The sequence below is a fragment of the Dreissena polymorpha genome, chromosome 1 (assembly GCF_020536995.1).
Source record: "Dreissena polymorpha isolate Duluth1 chromosome 1, UMN_Dpol_1.0, whole genome shotgun sequence".
Classification (NCBI taxonomy): Eukaryota; Metazoa; Mollusca; class Bivalvia; order Myida; family Dreissenidae; genus Dreissena; species Dreissena polymorpha.
The window spans coordinates 84,595,274-84,615,515 of record NC_068355.1 but is presented as its reverse complement, the minus strand read 5'-3'; the positions used below and the strand labels follow the sequence as shown (position 1 = coordinate 84,615,515).

At 35.4% G+C, this 20,242-nt stretch overlaps 1 protein-coding gene across 2 annotated transcripts; it reads left to right on the top strand.

Annotated features, from left to right (window-relative positions):
• Window positions 1–4,504: 4,504 nt before the first annotated feature.
• LOC127838585 (uncharacterized) lies at window positions 4,505–15,314 on the top strand. 2 transcript variants are annotated; one of them, XM_052366414.1, is made up of 2 exons: window positions 4,505–4,707; window positions 12,538–15,314. In XM_052366414.1, the coding sequence occupies exon 2, from the start codon at window positions 12,573–12,575 to the stop codon at window positions 14,304–14,306; it is 1,734 nt and encodes a 577-aa protein (XP_052222374.1). In that variant the 5' UTR covers window positions 4,505–4,707; window positions 12,538–12,572; the 3' UTR covers window positions 14,307–15,314. The 2 variants fall into 2 exon arrangements, with proteins under 2 accessions (XP_052222374.1, XP_052222381.1); XM_052366421.1 differs by having other exon boundaries at window positions 4,703–4,789.
• Window positions 15,315–20,242: the final 4,928 nt, after the last annotated feature.

Here is a 20,242-nt window from a genome sequence, read left to right as displayed (position 1 = left end):
TAAGGTATCCGGTCTTAGGTAGAATATGTGTTGTTTTTGATCGCTCGTGCCTTGTGATCGTGTTACCAAAAATAGTGCAGTGATCACACGATTTTAAAGCGAGATGATAAGATTTTTTATATGTGTTTAATTGTAATATATTTATAAAATATGTTACAATAACACACAATAGGCAAGAAAAAATATACATTAAAGACGAATTTCATAAAAGTCTGCAAAGACAAATTAGCCGATTGTGACGAAGTAATTTCGTACATATTTTCCTACAATAACCGAAGCATTCGTCGTTTTAGTTAGTGTTAGAGTGTTGTATGAATAGATATCGTTGCAGGACTTAAAAATGAACCGTAAAACTAGATTTAGATTCACATCGTACATGCATGATTAACATGCTGGCGAATTCGACTGTGCAGACATTTTCTATTTCTATTTCAAAATTAAATATCTGGCTTATTTCCCATTTTTCGACACATGTTATTCTTAACATTAATTTTAATTTATATTGAAATATACGTTTAATAAGTGTTTTGCACATTTTATATAAATTAATAAATATTTGACAAAATCGTATAATCTCGCTTTCACCAAACTACCAAATGCAAGGAATAAATATGAGGCAAATGTCTAAAAGTCTAGATTTGTCCGTTAATGAGCTTTCTTATTCGTGTATGTGGAAATATTTGTGTATGCAATCAAGAATTGCCGAATGAGAGTGGAGCAGCAATTCTAACCTTTGGCAGTAGCAGTTAGCTTTTGATTTGTCAGTACAATTCTTAACATTTTAATGTATTCTCGAGTGGGATAAAAGCATGCAGCTAACTCAATCAATATCGAGTCCAGATCCTGTGTGAAACTAGTTTTGTGTACTCTCATTTTAAGAAAGATGCTATTAGGTTATGAAACACCAGAAATCGATGCAACATTCACTATTGCGTTTGTTGATTTATTTTGATTTGTTCGACCGGTTTATGCAAAGCTTTTTTTAAGTTATATAGATCTACTTCTTATATAATTCTGATTATATTTTTTTTAATCTGAATAGATTTTCAATGAAATATGGTATATTCATGCACAGATTATTTGTTGTCTGAAATCGTATATATTGCATTGAAAATATTGTATTATAAATAATAGTTTATTGTCAAAGTATAATAGCATTTAACTAACAATGCATATTGCATATTGCATACAATAAATTCAATCTCACAATAGTCAAGTAAGTCATGCGAGTTGTGTACCGTGTTATTTCTTAAAAGTTTACCCAGCATTTGTAAAAATATTGCAAGACATGTACATTTCCAGAAAAGCGTTAAATAAGACCGAGATCGTGAAAATCGCTGCACAATTGATGAAGTTATGGCTGTTCAAAGCGATGCATCCCGTTTTCGGGTGATTTTGAGTTGGATACCTTGATATATATATATATATATATATATATATATATATATATATATATATATATATATATATATATATATATATATATATATATATATACTTGATAGTTTTAAAAAAATCAGAAAGGTTGATTTTTCGTTAAAATATGATTATTTATCAATCAAAATGATAATTTCACTAATTAATATCATAGCCACACTCTAACCACCCGTGATACTAACCAACGTGTTCAAAAACCTCAGATTGTCGATTTGTAACGCCAAGTTTTATTTATCCTTTCTCATGGTTAAACGGGTAACTTCATGACTTTATGACACCGTGGTGGTCGTTTTGTGTCAATCGGTTCGAGCGTTAACTGTTTTATTCTAACGACTTCTTCTCCTTCCGTACGTGGGAACTGTTTATAAAACTTGACCGGGATATATCTTGTATGAAGTACTACAAAAGTGATTCAACGAATCCTTTTTGTGAAGAACTCTGATTATCATGTTCTGTTATACTTATAGAGAAACATGTAAGAAAAAAACGATTTAAAATATATTAAAAACAAGAGAAATGTGCTAGAAGGCAAAGGCGTCCAATGCCTATTTATGAGAGGTCTTTCTGCACTTTCGTGAAACAACGACTTGTTAAAACAACAAATGTGAAATTAAGCAATTGCACTTAGGTCTTCTTTTATCAATGAATTGTTTTATCGTTTCACTAAATCTAGAGAATGAGAAGGCCCGAGGCTTACTAAGTCAATAGAGATCATCGAACGTTGGAAAAAAGTATTGGGGAACTTTGACAACTGTTATTTGAATCCTCCAAGAATATTTATTAAATTATGTGCGCTTCGATCGACAGTATACCCACATCGATACCCTATGTGCTCGTTACTGTATCATTATTAATTACTTGATGATTGGCATTTCATTTTACGCTTAACACATTCAGTAACAAAAAAAATTGCCAATTGTCGAACATGTAGCAGAAAAATATGCCCCAATTTTTAAAACGTGTTGTTTTCTAGAGTAACAATAAGCATGTTTTATTAATAGCTCGATTGAACTAACTAACTATTGCAAGTTTTAGTGTAACGTGGTATGAAGATTACGATAAGTTAATGGCTGCATTGTGTTGTCCCCAAGCAATCGGACAAACCAGGATCGGGCAATAAGTTTGCTCAACGCTGACCTTGTAATGTAAAGACAGGCGTTTCTTTCTGACGACTTAAAACACAAGCGTGATGTAGCAGCATTGTTAAGTACCGTAATCGTGGTACTCCCTGCAAATGGCGGCCTGAAAATAACAAACACCTGATTATCCTACTGACCGAAAAAGCATATAAATAAAATTATATGTAAATCTTTACAAGCAAACGTTCATTTTCAAGAAAAAGCGAGGAGTACCACAGCAACAAGTATTAATGTACAAATAAACGAACAGCCTTCCGGGTTATTAAGTGTATTGTCAGTGTAATCTAGTCTTAATGAAGATAACGACGTGTCTTGGCCCATCATCTAACCTTCCTTCAGATGTAAATTACCGTCTGAGATATAGGACAGGGAACACGGAAGTTGAGAGGAATTGATGTTTGTGATTGTATGTTTGTCCGTCTACAAACTTGTGTTTTAAGTTGGTCCGTTTGTAATTGTTTCTACAGGTATGACTCTCGGGTAAGTCAGAGAAATAAAACAGCAGAGCCATACACTATAGACTATATATACCACGTATAGTATATAGTATATAAAGCATAAATACAAATGCGAGCCGACACTTTAATTTAAACCACTTGGAAAGGATTTTATTTGAATTGTACTCGCAATTCTCGAATTTTAAAATAATGCGTCGTCTGGTCCGAAGACATAAAAGACAACAAAATATAATGTTATTTACACATTGATCCATGTTCCATGGGGTTGATGGCAAATTCTTTTCCACCATAATGTTTTATTGCGTTTTGATATATAAACGTTTCATAATTATAAAAGGTCATGTATTCCCATGGTCGAAAGTTCAGCTTTAATTATTATATTTGTTTATATTCGCATGTCAACACTTCAAGTCAGTCAAGATCGGAACCTAATCAATCGTATCGCAAATAAAAACTGATCGGAATATGGTGAACATGCCCTACGGAAATGTGAAATTAATAAATCATTCGTCTATCGAACTCAAACTTGAATCTGATTATTTTCAGTATGTGCAAGTGCAAATAGCTTGATGAATCTGCGCGAATTGTGTATCTAAAGATTTAGAAATGTCTTGGCTACTAGTAATTGACTAATTTCTATTAAAAATAAAAGCTTTCAGGCATTGAACTTTTAACAAAAACCTTTGAAAAATGTTACAAAACTATCGAGTCATTTGCAATATAACTTAAGAGCTCTCTAATAAACAAAACCGATTTTTTAATTGTTATAATAGTAGGACTATAGCTTGGGTTTCCGATGACACGAACGCAACATTTATATCATTGAAAAACTCATTTACAGACGTATTCATTGGAAATTATAATATACTTTAAAATTGGAATACTGACTTCATAAATTATTCAATTAGTTAATCAGCTGAATAAAACAAACCCTATTGATTATGTATGTTTGTTTATTGTTTGCAAACGTTATGTATATTTTCGTTTGATTGGTTGTCACACATAGGTTGTGATTAAAAAAAACTTCTTTCAAGTCATCATAAACTACTACATATTTATGTATTTCATTGTCACGTAACTAAGCATTTCACTATTTGCAATATATAGCAATTTTGCATGCAGAAAAACGTGTTTGATTATATTGAATGACACAATTTCAATGAAAAACAATATCTATTCATTTGGTTAATCAGCCCATGCGTGGTTGCACCCAAAAGGAACACTCATTATATATCGTGAAAGTTCACCGTATAAGACAAAGAGTGGTTTACACAAGGTTGAAATATTGGATTACAATACTCGTTGGGAGGACTAGTAAATTAAGTCTGTCTCGTTCCACCTATATAAATAATAGACAATTGGTGACTGCAAAATAACACTTACAAATCTATCGGTGTGTTTACTTAAAATTTGTTATAAAACGAGGTGGCGTCTTTAAATAATTTCATTTCTTAAGAAAGTATACTGCGGGGAAGATGTGTACTGATTGATTGAACATTGAAGTAGTGAGCAATTGCTTGTGCAAAGAATTTATTAATATTTAACGGTATAGACGTTCGGTAAAGCACGTATGAATGGGTAACGGTTGGACACACCAAATATTGACATTCATTGGATTCACGTGAAGTGAATTAATAAAATTATCGCTTACAGTGAGGAATATGAATAATCGGGTAATTAGGTTATGTATAGACTATGATTAACACTTTTGCATAGAAGTTGATATATTTGTAGTTCGGTGAAGGTTGTCATTGGGTAAGCATTATAGTAATTCAAGCTTTGTTTAGTTTTACTTTGGAGGACTAAAACACTATTTGTCAGAATGTCAACTATATACAAAAACAAGGAGCATATCTGTTGTTTTGTTTACCATATCCGAGCGGGAAGATGTGAAGTTGAAAGATCTTATATGAATGTATATAGTTGGCCTTGCGGTCAATGATAATAAATGGAGGTGCACGCAAGTGCAAGCGGAAATATTAATAATTGTCAGTGATTTGTTACAAATAAACCAGATACGATACAGACCGCTTAAGCGGATAATACATCGCTGCAAGAATTCTACGAATATTTCAGTACTTTAGCTTCTGAGACTTACGTTAATGTAAACAACGACGATGGTGGCAGTTACTTACGTGAGTTTGATAATATACATTTAATCAGCTCATACCCGGATCTAGACGAACCCGTTTCCGCCGAAAAAATAACTAAAGCTAAATAAAACCGGTATTATGGCAGCCGAACACGATTATATAATGTATGAATACTTTTTTTTTAAGTGCATATTATAGTCAAACAATTATAACTATTATTTGATTATAAAGAAACAGTGCATATTATAGTCAAACAATTAGAAAAAATATTTAATTATATCTTTGAAACGAAACAATGTCCAAAGAGTTGGTCAACGGGAGTTATTATTCCACTTTATAAACGGGGCGATAGTTTCGAACATAATAACTTTAGAGGCATGAAGTTGTTAAGCGGTTTTTACAGGTGTGATATACGAACGCTAAAAATCTTGGACAGAAACCCATGTCATTCTCACATATGCTAAGTTCGGGTTCAAACCCAATTGCAGTACTGTCGATGAAATTTTCATTCTTAATCATTTAATAGAAAAGCAAATACATAGTTAAAAATAACTTTTCGGCTGCTATATCGATTTCTACGACCCTATAAATCACGGACAGCTATGGAATACAATAATATGATGGGTGATCGACGGCAAGCTAAAATCACTTATCAACTCTATGCGATGTCAAACTTCAAGATAAACACATAGGCGTTTTTTCGCATCTTTTTAGTAGCAATGTCGTTTTTTACAAGGAGAAATAATATCGCCGACCATTGATTTCGTTATTTATTAATGATATAGAATGATATACAAAACGGTATAAAAAGCCGGAATAGCGTTTGATCAATTTTTTATTTATCTCATCCTATGTGCTAATGGTGCTGTAATTTTCTCAGAAAGAAGGACTCAGAAATCGTTAAATTATCTAGAATGTATTAACTGTCAATATTAAAAAATAGGGAATGCGATAAACAAATGAAAGTACTGACAGTACTGGTGTGACGATGCTTTTGAAGAGGATTGATATATAAGCATCTAGTTTATCTACATCACCACAAGTGTGTATGTGGGTACTAAAATGTTGTGTAGGAAAAAAATGGGTACGAAAAGTTTGGGTACAAAAATTATGCCCAAAAGAAATTGGGTACGAAAAAAGATTTGGTTACGAAAAAAATTTGGGTACGAAAAAAATTGGGTACGAAAACAAAAATTGGGTACGAGCAAAAATTTGGGTACGAAAAAAATTGGGTACGAAAAATGGAGGTACGGGAAGAAGTACCCGTGGGGAACTTGATCCATTCAGCGAAACTGGGAGGCGGGTTACATTCTCGATCAAATATAACAAGAAATATCTTTAAAAAGATATTCGACGTGTATATTCTGTACCACTTATCTTAAAAAACGTTCTGTTACAGTAAAACGTTTTTGGGTTATAACATTACGTTTCAGCATATAAATTCAAAACTTGACATGCTCTTTAATTACACCATGCTCTTTAATTTTAATGTATATCATACCAAACTTTATATTTCGTTGTTTCATTTCCTAAGTTAATGATGCTATGTACGGACGTGTTTTCATATGCCCATGTGCATGTACATATAATTTTTCTCTTTTGATTTTTTTTTCTCTAATTCAATAAGCTTAGGCATGTTTGTTCGTTTAGTACGGCAATAATTTCATGATGATTCCCGAAAGTAGGTATGAGCACTTGAATACGTGAGTTAGCCCATGAACACATTGTAAGGTTAACTAAATCTCCGCGATATGACCTAATATGTGTTCAAAACAGCAAACAATATCCAACAAACGAATGAATTTTCAAACATAGTATGTGCACTGATGTGGCTCTGTAATTACTGTTTGAAATTTTTATTTAATATGCAAAACGAGAAAGCACGCATAAGAGCGAGTTTCACATAATATCATACGGCTATTATGCTGTTTATATACCATAGTCGCTACAACGTTTACAAATGGTAGGTTCGAAATAATTCATTTTCTTTACACTCATGATCGCGTTGAAAGTTAATTATACACGTTTTAATTCGCAATTTATTTACTGAATCACGACACATGTCAAATACAATAAAGACAATGCATAGTTGTTTCATTGATCTATAAACATATAATGGATTTAATATAACTGATTTAAAATTAACGTTTTCAAGCTATTATTAAATCTTTTTCCCATAATATGCTGTCCTCTTTATAGCTGAGCTTCCTATACCTTTATCAATGATAATCAGCGAGGTATGCCGATTAGAAAATTCGAGCTATCTCAATCGGACTGGCTCGGTCTTTTACCTAGGTCACCATTGTGAAGAATTTTTTCATGGTATGATAACTTAGACGAGCTGCTTCTCAGCATCGTCACAAAAATACAAATGGACTTACACAGAAAAAAAGATATTGAAACAGTTAGTAATTGTAACTACCTTGGTATTGTAATTTCAAGTAGGGGCTCTTTTATACCTACCACGAATACACTAAATGACAAAGCTATTTGGGCGATGAATTTACTTTTTTGTATAAAGAAAGATATGGAAGTGCCAATTAATGTTATGTTCAAGTTGTTTGATGCATAGGTCTTGTCAGTCCTTAATTATATTTGCGAAGTATGAGGATATATTGCGGCAACCAATATTAAATAAATTCACAGAAAGTTCTGTTAAAGACTATTAAATGTAAAACTGTCAACAAATTTAATGTCACTCTATGCTGAAGTTGTTCGATTTCCTTTAGACATATGTAGCTACCTAAGAATTGTTAAATATTTTAAAAATAACATCAAACGCAACAAGGACATTGTTTCCTTACTACTGCCATTAATATGCAAAGATTATAAACTGAAACACAGAATAACGTAATTTGGTCCTTCAAAGGTCGCCAAATGTTAAACCAAACATGATTTACATATGTGTGGTTGTTTCCTGAGTCAGTTATAATTAGAAGCTTTATTCCTTTGTTAAAGACTAGACTCAGAGATCAGTATTAATCAAAGTGGAGAGTTAATGTTGATTCATCAACTATATTACTACTTTATAAAAAAACTTAAACCTGTATTTGAAAGGTTTTTGTATTTACATGTCGTCGACAATAAAAACATAGAAACAGCATTGCAAAAAACGCATATCTTCAAATGAGTTGTAACTTGAAACTTTCAGACATTAGAACATTGTCAGAAATTAAAGATTATATACTACATTGTATATGTAGTCTTAACGTTTTAGAAGACGAATATCACTTTATACTTAAATGTCCATTTTATTTAGAAGAAAGATCCAAATACATATCAAAACACTTTTCAATAAGTCCAAGTGTGCATACATTTTGAAACTGTTCAATAGTAATAATAAAGGGAACCTTAGGAAGTTAGCAATATACTGTATTACATGCTTTGAGAAAAAAGTTGTATTTTTCTTTAACCAAACGTTTATTATTGTCATTTATGTACCGTTTAATATGAAACGAATGTACTGTTTTTGTCTGTTATCTCTTATTATTGTAAACATGTACAGTTTATCGTGAAATGACTGTTTTTTGTTTTTTGCCTGTTTCCACTTAGCTTTTGTGATCGCCTTTTGTCCGTCGTCCGTTGTCCGGAGTGCGTTGTGCCTCTTGCAACAATTGGCCTTGTTAACAGTCGAGAGACCACATGTATTGTTTGATCTTCATGACATTTTGGTTAGAAGATTTGTGCCAATAGTATCTTGGACGTGTTTGAAAATGGTTCCAGTTGCTTGAACAACATGGCCCACAGGGCCCTAGGCATTTTTCCTCATATGGCTACGTATGGCTATAATAAAACCTTGTTAATACCCTTGAGTACACAATTATTTTCCGATCTTTATTGAACTTGGTCACAAGATTTGCACTTTTTTATATCTTGGACGAGTTCGAAAATGATTCAGGTGGTTTGTTGAAAAACATAGCAGCCAATGGGGCGGGCATTTTTCCTTATATAGCCATACTAAAACCTTGTTAACACTCTAAAAGTCACATTTATTGTCCAATAATCATGAAACTTGGTCAGAGGGAACCATGCAGGACCCCGACCCGGGTGTTTTGTTTAATAATCGGGTGAATTTCAACTAGGAAACTGTTCGATTTCTGTATCAGTTATAAAAGAGAATTTCACGGATCAAAAATATGATTTCGTGATATAACTTTTTAACAAACGTTCACCTAAAACAAAAAGAAAGTTTATATAACGTAGCGAAGTAGCTATACCGACATTTTAACAAATATTGTTTATGGTGTAAATACCTCATCAATTAAAGAAAACTATATATCGGGTACTGTTATCCACGCATCCATCTCTAACTTATATATGCACAATTAAGTTACAATATTGTCTAAGCATTAATCGAGTAGTCTGACCAGATGTTAAATAATCGAGACCCGACTCGGTAGAAGTGTTGTTTTTATCCTATCTTCTTTTTTCGGGCTAGTTAAGTAGAGTTTTTGTGTTCCGATGCTTGTCAAGAAAACCATTTTATGACAAACTTGAAACCAATTTCAAGTAAGTATTTTTATACTCCCTAGAAATTGTGTGATGTAAATATCGTACAGATGCTGAATTAATTAAACGTCGTAGAAAAAATTACGTACGTATATTGCTTAAATGTAGAAGTATTACTGGTAGTCAAGACTATAATTCTAATATTCCTTGGATTGGTTTTGTGCGTCTTTAAAGAGGCTGTATTAATTTAAAAGTTTATACAGAATCTGTATGTTATAACAACATGCAAAGGCACGTGAAATTGCACAGGTAATTGCCATTTAATTTTATTTAAATTGAAATAAAATAAAATAAAGGCTATTGTTGTAAAACGTAATTGGGTACTGTTTTATCAAAAAGTTGTTTTACACCGCACAGTTGTAATCTTCAAAACATGTTCATGTATACATTGAATAAACCGTACTTCTGGTTGCAATTCTTTAATAATCCAAATGTCCCATTTAGTGTTGCTTAATTCGATACGCAGCGATGTGTTAACACCACCGTAACAATCTCTGCTTCGCGCGAGTCAATTTAATTAGGCTATTCACATGCTTCAACGATAATACATAGTAAAATATGTGTATCTGAATATATATATGTAAATTGGTCTTGAGCATGTTGATGGTTGACCAACTCTTGCGACTGCCCATGTGCAGTATTTGACAGAGAGTGTGTGTGTGGGGGGGGAGTGCGGGGGCTTTTATGGAACGTGCAGGGGACGGTCATCGTATCGCATTCATTCTCAATTCCGACAAGCACACAATACCGAGACTTCTACCATTTCAAAAGTTATCGGACCGTTAGTTAGTGTTTTGAATTCGGTCAAAAGACAAGCGACATTTTCATACGTATACTCCGCTTGTACCTAAATATTTTATTAAAATAAGAAAGATTATTCAAAACTACTTTTTATTATTATTGTGAATTTATTATTATTTATACATGTGTTTTATGTACATCGAAATAATATTCAACGCATATTAAATCATCGTTTCACTCATTTTTTGAATATGTATCTAGAGGATTAATTGTGCGAAGATGGTAATGACAAAATGACCACAATTAGAAACTTTTTAAAAATTTATTGTTTCGATTGTTTTAAACCCATTGATATATGAGAATGGATGTTCTTAAAGTAAACTTGGATGTTCATTCACGTCGTGTTCGTGTGATTCTTGTCATAGACCTTAATGCAGGGGTTGTTGCGATGGTGAAACGCATCAACTCTTCTGGAAGATTTCTTGAGGGTTTTTTCATTTTACTTAACTCCCATTGATATTCGACACAATCAGCGATTGATTTACCCACATTACCGGTCCGCGACAAAAGCCCACCATGTAATTGCACTTTGTTCTCTAACATGCGAAGTGAACGTTTGTGAATTTGACAACACCGTTGTTTACATGTAATGGAATACGCGAACATTCGCAGTCAGTAATGGGTTATCGGTTTGTATTGAAAAACAATCGCATTTAAATATAAAGAGAGGTGAATTAGAACGAAAGTGATCTGACATTTCGATTTAAAAGCGTTCAGTGCGATATTTACCGCTGTTTAGCAATTCGAAAATATAATTAAATGCCCATTTGTTATTGATAAGATCATTTAGTCCCACATTGTGTGAGAAAAACTTATGTGATTTGCGTCATGCGAAAATGGGTCTTATGCCATGTGCAGACAGAATAGCTCCAGACAAGCCTGCGTATCCGCGAGGTCTGATCAGGAACTACCGAGTATTACACATATGTTATGCCATAGCCTTCCAAAAGCTATGTTTTATATTTTAAGTACTGATCGATTGGATCCTGTATTTCTTCTTCAAAAAACAAGCTTTTAAGGCCTGCACACATGTTATGTGCTAAATAATATTAAGACTGCATCATACTTCTTCTCTTTTGTATTTACGTTTACAAGAAAATAATGTAGCATATTGCTTCCTGATAAAACTAATTCCAACCCGACTAATTGTATGATCAGTTACAATTCAACTCATAGTAACGCTCTTAATGCAAGACGATGCATCGTAAGCACTCGAATAAGTATTGTCTGTGTGTTTACAAATATATATTATAAGTTAATTTAACAATGATAGTACAATTCAGTCACTTATTTGGTCGAGCACACATCTTACATACAAATGTGCGTCTGCCAGCTATGTTCGAGAATAAATATATACAATATCGTAAACAAATCTGTTAAATAATATATTTATCGTGTACCGATAATTTAACGTAAATTCGGCGATTATATTATTATTTATTTACGTTAAAGGTATATTTAAACGCGAAGTATCACATTATTGAAATCGAAATCGATCGCAAATGAATGCAAAGCGGCATACGACCTAGCCATATGCAACCCGATTACGGTCATATCACTTTTGCATTATATATGCGTGGGAGCAGCACGCGCCCCCTATTACGTAACATAGACATAGAGATCGATACAGCTTGTCAGTGTAGTTACTAGCTGAAAAACAATCATTGATAGTTGCAGAAGGAAAAGTTAAAGAACCAAAAGCACACTTTGCAGTATGTGTTGTTTAGTAGCAGTAACAACAGCAGCATTGCCATCTATTAAATGTCAATGATTGAAATGTAACCTACTGGTTTCGTGTCGTTGTTGCTGTTGTTGTTGTTATTTTGAAGGCGATTGGTACATAACTCCGTTGCATGAACAAGTAAAATGTATCAATACTAATACAATATGTCAATGTTTGCTCTATTAAAAATATGTATGCCTATATATGAAATAGTATGACAAATATTGACAAATAATAATCAAGTGTAACAGTAACCACGAACTTTGTGGCGCACGTCATGATCATTTAAGATGTTATAGTTTTTCTACAAGCCGTTCACTAATAACCATTCGACGCCAATATATAACCTTTACCTTTACCTTACTTTTTATTTTCAGTTGGCGACTGGCGTCGATGGGAATCTTTGATCACCATGACTACTATGGAGTCACGTGGTGAGTGGGGTTACGAGTCCAGCAGGCCTGTGAAATCCGCGCATAAGATCTCCCTCGTGTCGCCAAGGATGGACGTGGACATCACTGGCATCTCCACCAAGAACGTGCGCACACATCTCATCGACCATCCACGTGACGAAGGACTCAAGCAGCGTGAGCAACTGTGGAACTTTCAGCAGAGGTACAGAGGAGCGTCTGTTGGACGCTTCCGGAATCTGTCCGGTTCGAACGAGGACGAGCATAAATCAGAGCAAGAGATCGCAGGAGCGAGAGAGGAGAGTGTAGAGGAGGATATTCGGCCCCTGCCGTCAGCACGCGGGATGCCGGGAGACCAGTTGTCATTGGCGAGCCGCTTCAAAAAGAGGCTGCACCAGAGGAACGTGAAACTCACCGGGGTCAGGTCTAAGGAGATTCATGGCGATACCGGTAGTGCGAAACATAGCGGAAGGGAGGTAAAAGAGGAAGACAAGCAAGCAATACAGAGGTTGTATTCGTCTGGCCTTGTTGTTAAGAATACACTTTATAATCAGTTGCGGTGTTGTGGGAACAATCCCGAAACAAGTGTTCAGTGCGGGGACAATAGTAAAATTCTAGAAGCAATACATAAGTTTGGATCGCTGGAAAGGTTACCGGATATACAGTACCCCGGCACCAAATCCGCTCATCCTCAGAATCTCAAGTTTTTGAAAAAAATTAACAGTTACAACAAGCGAGTCATTGATCACATTACGCAGCGCAAGTACTTTCCTCTCCGACGATCTCTTACGAACTTTTCAGATCTTGGTCCCCGGAAACGGAAAATAATAATAGTGGCTAGACGCAACCAACATGACGATAGGCTCCTAAAAGTAGATTGCATGGACTCGTCAAACGATGACGACGATATGGACATCATTCCAGCCGTCGATGATAGATCGGATGAGGAAAGGGCTAATATGAACGACGACGACGAAGAGGAGTATGATGAAGAGATGATTCTTAGTACAGAACTTGCTGAGAAAATGCATATGAGAGACAGGGAACAACATCGCCACGACCACGTGGATATTAAACACAATGTCACACATATCAATACTCAAGACGATATGGTTCTAGCTGAAAAACACTCAGAAGCGATCCACAAAGGCAACGAACACTTACGAATGGAAAGAACGTTTTTCTGTGATTCAGTCGGCAGCTCAAAATTAGATTATCTCAAAGGCGATGTTTCCGCTAGGAATAAATCGGAGAACGGAATAACGAGTGAACCTTTTGATACAGAAAAGTGTCGAATAAATGTACGAGAAAGTTGGAATAACACTAAAGTCGGGACTAAAGCTACAGTCAAAGAAGCGAACAAAGACCACACACATAGTCAATCGAGATCTCAGACAAAGCAAGGGTCGCGACGAAACAACGAAAGCACCACTCAAGACACAGAAGAGATAGACGATGGATTAGATATTCCAGAAGATAGAATTGGACCAACTACGCATTCCATTGACAAGAAACTCGCCATACGTAGACCATGGGAATGGAAACCCAGTCCATATAGATGGACTGACAAACCGTATGTCAAAGAGAGTGATAAACCTTATATTGAACGTATCATCAATCGCGGTGAGATAATTGATGAGTATGATTACGACTCATTTGCCAGGACCCGACCGCTAAAGGTTCAGGCTTTCCCTGATGGGGCGGGATACAAAGATAGGAACGGGGTAATGCGTTGAAGTTTAACTAGTTTAAAACAACATAATATATACTGTGTTGCTGTCTAGGGCGTCGACAATGGGATGGCAGGGGCGATGCAAAAGTCCTCTACATGTATTTAATTTCATCGTGAATTCCACTGTCCTGTTGAAAATGAAAAATCGCGCCTATCACTGAATTTTTAGATTTGGTTATGTCGATGCGTATTACAAGAAAGAGATAAGATTATGTGCGATATCTTTGTAATGTGTGTTGTTAAATCAACGAAACTGTCTATAATTCATAACATGTATTACAATTCTTTGAAATGAAAACACAAATTAAAATGTGAAGGATATGTCGACCCAATATTGCAGACTTTCCTGCGTGTGGATATATAATTACTGCAATGAATGTACATTTTTAATTGTTTTGATAAGCGTTCGTTTTTTCTATGAGGCGACTTCTGTGAAGTCGATGCGACTTTTCTAAGTCGATGCGAATTTTCTGAAGTCGACAACCCTAATAGTGAATGATGGGTGGTTTAGCTGATTGAAAGTTCGACTTTGAGGGTTATATTAATACATTTGACGTAGATCTTAAAATCTTTTTTTAGAAAAACTCCTTTAATTGGAACACTAGCTCAAACCTAATTGACATAATATGGTTTAGGTTTAGTACCATGTATTCACGAATTCTTACGATTTTCAAGCATTATGGATAATTCTGTATTTTCCTTTTTGTAGTTAGAGTTTAAGATTCATTGGCTTAAATTTAAACAGACCTATTATATGCCATTTTGAGATGTAACGGTGTACACCGATATACGTGCCTTTCCTAGTCGTACCGGTACTCAGATTCTACGCATTTTTTTTGTAATTTATAGTTTTAATCGTGTTAAAAAAACAATCAGGGCGTGTCTTATCTACGTGTGTCTGGGCTGACATCTAAATATATAGCTATTTTTTGATATTCAAATATGTATGAGTGTATTGATTTTTTTTAACCACTGCATATGCATGTTTTATTATGATCGAGGGAACAAATCGTGTGCCAAAAAATAAAACTGGAAAAACATGTTTACATACTGCTTTATCAAAAGCTTTTTGAAAAAAACTAAGTAGGGATGTTTCTCTGATTGACTTAACAAACGAAGAAAACCTGGCATTCTGTCTGGAATGTTGACTAACAATCAAACGCGTCATACAGGTTCAAAGCCTGTGAGGCTGTGTGCATTTAGGCTTAGAACTAGTACGGAGTTTGCTTCATTCAGAAAAAAGCATACGTCACAGACTACAGAACGTCTCATTTTTGCAACTATGAGAGTGCCAGCCATTTCGCTGGCCTGAACAAGATACTTAGTGGATAGGACATTTTAGCGCAATAGGTAATACAATAGGTAACATGTTTGTTGCATTGATGCTTTGGCAAAGCATGAGACGTGATACAATGACATGTTTAGTGATTTAACATACATACAGAATACTTAAAGTATACATTCACATATAAAAACGTAGAGTCATATACCATCGTATAAATGCAAGTTTATATGGTCTGTGTTAGACTATTAGACCAGATAGTCTGCCAGGATGGCTGGGAGTTTGTTCACGTGTGTTCACAAGGGCAGGCACATCTGACAATTCTTCTGTTGTTCCACAAGGTTTCCTCGCCGCGGTTCGGATGCGAGAAGACCTGATGTAAGAGTGAACGACACCTAATCGTACAAAGTCTGGATCCCCAGGAGCTACGTTGCCCAATATATAAAATCACGCAAGATTTCGTTGTTTCATTAGCTCCGCATTCCATGAAGAACGTGAGTTTGGTTGTCGGTCACCATATCGGGCAGATGGAGTTTCCTTTGGGTACTCCGGCTCTCCAACTACAACACAAGACCACATCAAAATGATAAAAAAAAAATATCTTTCAGTTAAAATCAAATATCTTGAAATTGTAGCTCTGATGCAAAATTCGTATAACGTTCGTGAATCCAATAGTTAATTAAGAAGGAGTACTGGGACACACTCCGAGTCCTAACGGAGCGATCTCATTATTTTCGAAATACACACTCACTTGTATCATTAGAAGACAGGGTAACTCCTGACCAAACTGTGCGATGGCGCATAAGTTGGAACAATGGATATAACTTAAATAATATTGTGGCAAATAAAACCTACCTGAATGGATAAAGTCTCATCAATTAAACACCATTCATATGAGTATAGGACTTTTGACAACATGTGCACTTATAATGTTGATACAAGTTCATGTAAAACATTAAGAATTGTTTTCTCAAAGAGATGGTAATTTAAGCTGGCTGATTTCTGAGATGTCGTTCTGGTGTTTTGACGGGACTTAGGTAGCAATCACTCCCACCGTTCAAACCCGACAACACGAAAGCACTATACGGCTGAAAACAGACACCATGCTATTTTGGCTGAATTATTTCATATCGCTCTGGTGTGTTGGTGAGTTTGTCGAATGTATCCAACACGCCTACATAATAGACCGACAAGTATACCCGTAAAACGTCAAACAATTCGCAAATACAACAATTATGACATACCGGTATGTCATTTATGCCCGTTTCGTCGTTCGGTCAGGTCGTTTTGCGTGTCGTCAACTTTGAAATACGCCAAAACGCCAACAAGAAAGACCGACACATTTCCCCGCCATAACGATAAAAAGGGCGCCAATTCGTCAATTAGGATGTTGTCGGTCTCTTTGTCGTTCTGGTGCCTTTCGTGTTTGCGAACCTTTTTCAGCACCGCAGACACGCCAGAACAAGATGACATAAAAAAGCCATCATTCCTCGCATAATCGAATCACGTTGTACGTCGATTATTCATAGAAATGACCGTGTGTGATTTATTCCAATGTTAGCACGCACTGTGTCATACTCATATAACATGTTATTTCATGTTCGAGGTCGTCCATGTCTCAAAAACCAAGTACTGTGCATTTTTTTCATAGACGTTTGCCTATGCAAAAGTATGTCATCTATGAACTTACAATGAAATAGCAACATATCAACGCTAAAGCATGGACTCTAGATTATATCAACAAGCGTTCATCACCATTATTTAATCTCAATGATCCGTCTAGAACAACGCTTCTATTGTTTATTTCCTATTTTATTGACGTCAAAATGTAAAAAATAAATATAATAAAATACTATAAAGGTTAACAGAATAGTACTGCTTTGTCTAGCATCAACATTGCCTGATTTATTTTGTATATCGATTCAGTTGTTGCCTACGACCATTATTGAACTAACCGTCTCACAAATTTTTATTCGCGTATCATTTTTTTATAAAGGAAAATAATAAGCAATTCACACAATTAATATTTCATAAACTTTATACACTGTTTATCGAAACTTAACTTCCACATTATGGCTATCTGGTCCAAGTAGCTTAGTATCATACTTGACTACTTATTGCTCTGGTGATAGTTTTACATACGTTTTATTTAATCGGAAAGCCAGTATATCTGATGAATGTCTTTGGAGCGCTCATGCATCGTTCCGAACACGTTCCTGGTCAAGTTTCCGAAGTCAAACAGAAAAAAAGACAAGGGGTAGGTTAAATTGATAACTGTTTGTTCATCAGGAAATAAACAAAGATCTATAGATAAACCTGCTTACCGGTATTGCTAGATCTTTGAATTTGATAATCAAACTACTCGAACTAGCCAATGGACTATAAGGATTTGAACATTTTGGTCTGCTGTTTGAAACGTTTTCCAACACGCCATTTGCTTTTGAGAACTATCAAAGCCTGAGTTTGTAACGCACAATGATGTAACGCAAATGAAAAGTGCACATTTAATGTGCCATAAAAATATTGCATCAGAACACTAGAAGTAACAATAATTGCATCATAATTAACAGAATGAGTCAAATTTGAGTGAGGGCACAATTTCTATAAAAGCAAATGAACAAACTACAAGGGAGATCTAAACCCGGAATACATACAATTATTTCGATAGCATTTATAAATTCGTAGTGTAAAATTTGAATATTGATGTGAAATTGTGGTGTTATTTAAATTGTATTTGTACTGCGCTTTTTTAGCTTAGCATTTTGTAAGGCTCTAACAACTTCTAATATAATAATGTTTGGGATATGTTATGTTATTAATGTTAACAGATATAACTCGTCTCTCATTTTTGTTCTTTATAGTCATCAGAAAAAGACGTAAATCTAGCTTGCAATAAGTTGGCGTTACATCCTTTTTTAAGTCATTCATCGTCGTTCAATTTTTGAAAAGTCGAAGTTTGATTATTTTACATGCATTATATTCATCATCTAATGTAGATTAAATGAATAAAATAGTTTACAGAATTATTTTTTTTTTGTTATACATCGGGGACGTAAAAAATTTAAACTTTAAAACTGACATGGGCCGTTTTAACCAAAGTGGGGCCGTTTGACTAGGGGATGTTGATCTGGGGCCGTTTTGACTAGCTACCGTTTGGACGAATTCCAGACGTTTCGCCCCCAAGTATTTTCGCACCCTAGTTATTTCGCCCCAAGACGTTTCGCACCTGGTCGTTTCGCCCCAATTTTCATTTGAATAAGATGATATTCATCAGGTCACTAATTTAACGCAGTATAAAGAAGTAACGAAAAAAAATTCTATTTTATTAATTTATTTATCTGACATAAAATAACTTAAAATAACAGTGTAAAACAGCATGATGGACACATACGATAATTCAGTAGTAAACGACAATGAAAGCATCTTTATTGTTAGAAGCAAGCAACATGAAGAAAAGTCCATAGTTTCCCGAAAGCACGCAGGTAGTGGGTTTGCCTACTGGGTGTTAGCGATGCAGCGTACATTACTCCATGTCTGGCGGTCGATAGAGTTTTGCGCAAGCTCGCAGATAGTGGGTGGTCGTGAGCTCACCTGCAGAGTATTGCTCAAACAACTCGCTGATCATTTGCGAGAGGTGTCTGTACCGGCGTCCTCTATTTGTGCCGTCATTGCTGCCGGATGCGATCAGGGCTCTTGCCGTTGTGCCTGCTTGCACTCACTGAGCAGCACAGGAACTAATCTATAGAATGTCAGACCGCGGTGACCAGTTCGCGAGTTCAACCGATGGTGATATCCTGAAGTATATATAATGAACTATTACAAATACGCAAAGCGCAAAAAAGATATATTAGCATGTATAATGGATGATATTTTTGAATCACTTATGAATGACTGAGAATACTGATATTTTGCCAACAAAAAACAGACAGTTGAAGAAATATTAAATAGAGGCATTATAGAAGCGATTATTACATTACAAACAGAATTGGGAAAAAAGAAAAGAAATATTACCTTCAACGTCGTTATAAGTTCGGATCTGGTAACCAAACACGGACCAACTGTCAACATCGAATATAGGGTGGTCAAGCCATTGGCGAGAGATGTAATCCATCAGTCTGTTTCTTTTTCGCGCTCTGGGTGTGCCCTTTCGTGCTCGGCAAACGTCATAAATGTTGGGCCAATGTGTTGTGCTTGTAGGAATGGCAGGCACAACAGCTGGCGAATGAGGTTGAAGGCCGAGGACCGCTGCATATACGCAGGCTTCAACCTAAGGTCCATCAACCGAGCCCAAACAGACTTGGACCAGTGGAACACACAGCCTTTCACTATGGCACCGGGAAATCACTCACGCACAGCCAACCAAGCAGCTGAAGGATCAATCATACTCGTATTTATGTATAAACTAATTATCTAATTGACACTGTAAATTGCAATAAAATTGTAAGAGTAACTTGCAATAGACTATTTAATTGTGTAATACCTTGCTCAAAATCAAGCATAAACTCCTCAGCTTGAGCATAGCCTAAGACGTCAATCAACTTCCGGAACACAGCGGTGTAGTCGTCGCGACGTCGTCTTGACATTAGGGCAAACATGAGTGGTACCTGCTTGCAATTCTCATCTTTCTCCATGAAGGCGAGAATGGACATAAGTTGAAA

Coding starts and splice junctions, on each gene's coding strand:
- LOC127838585 (XM_052366414.1), top strand. CDS start 12,573: ATGACTACTATGGAGTCACGTGGTGAGTGGGGTTACGAGTCCAGCAGG.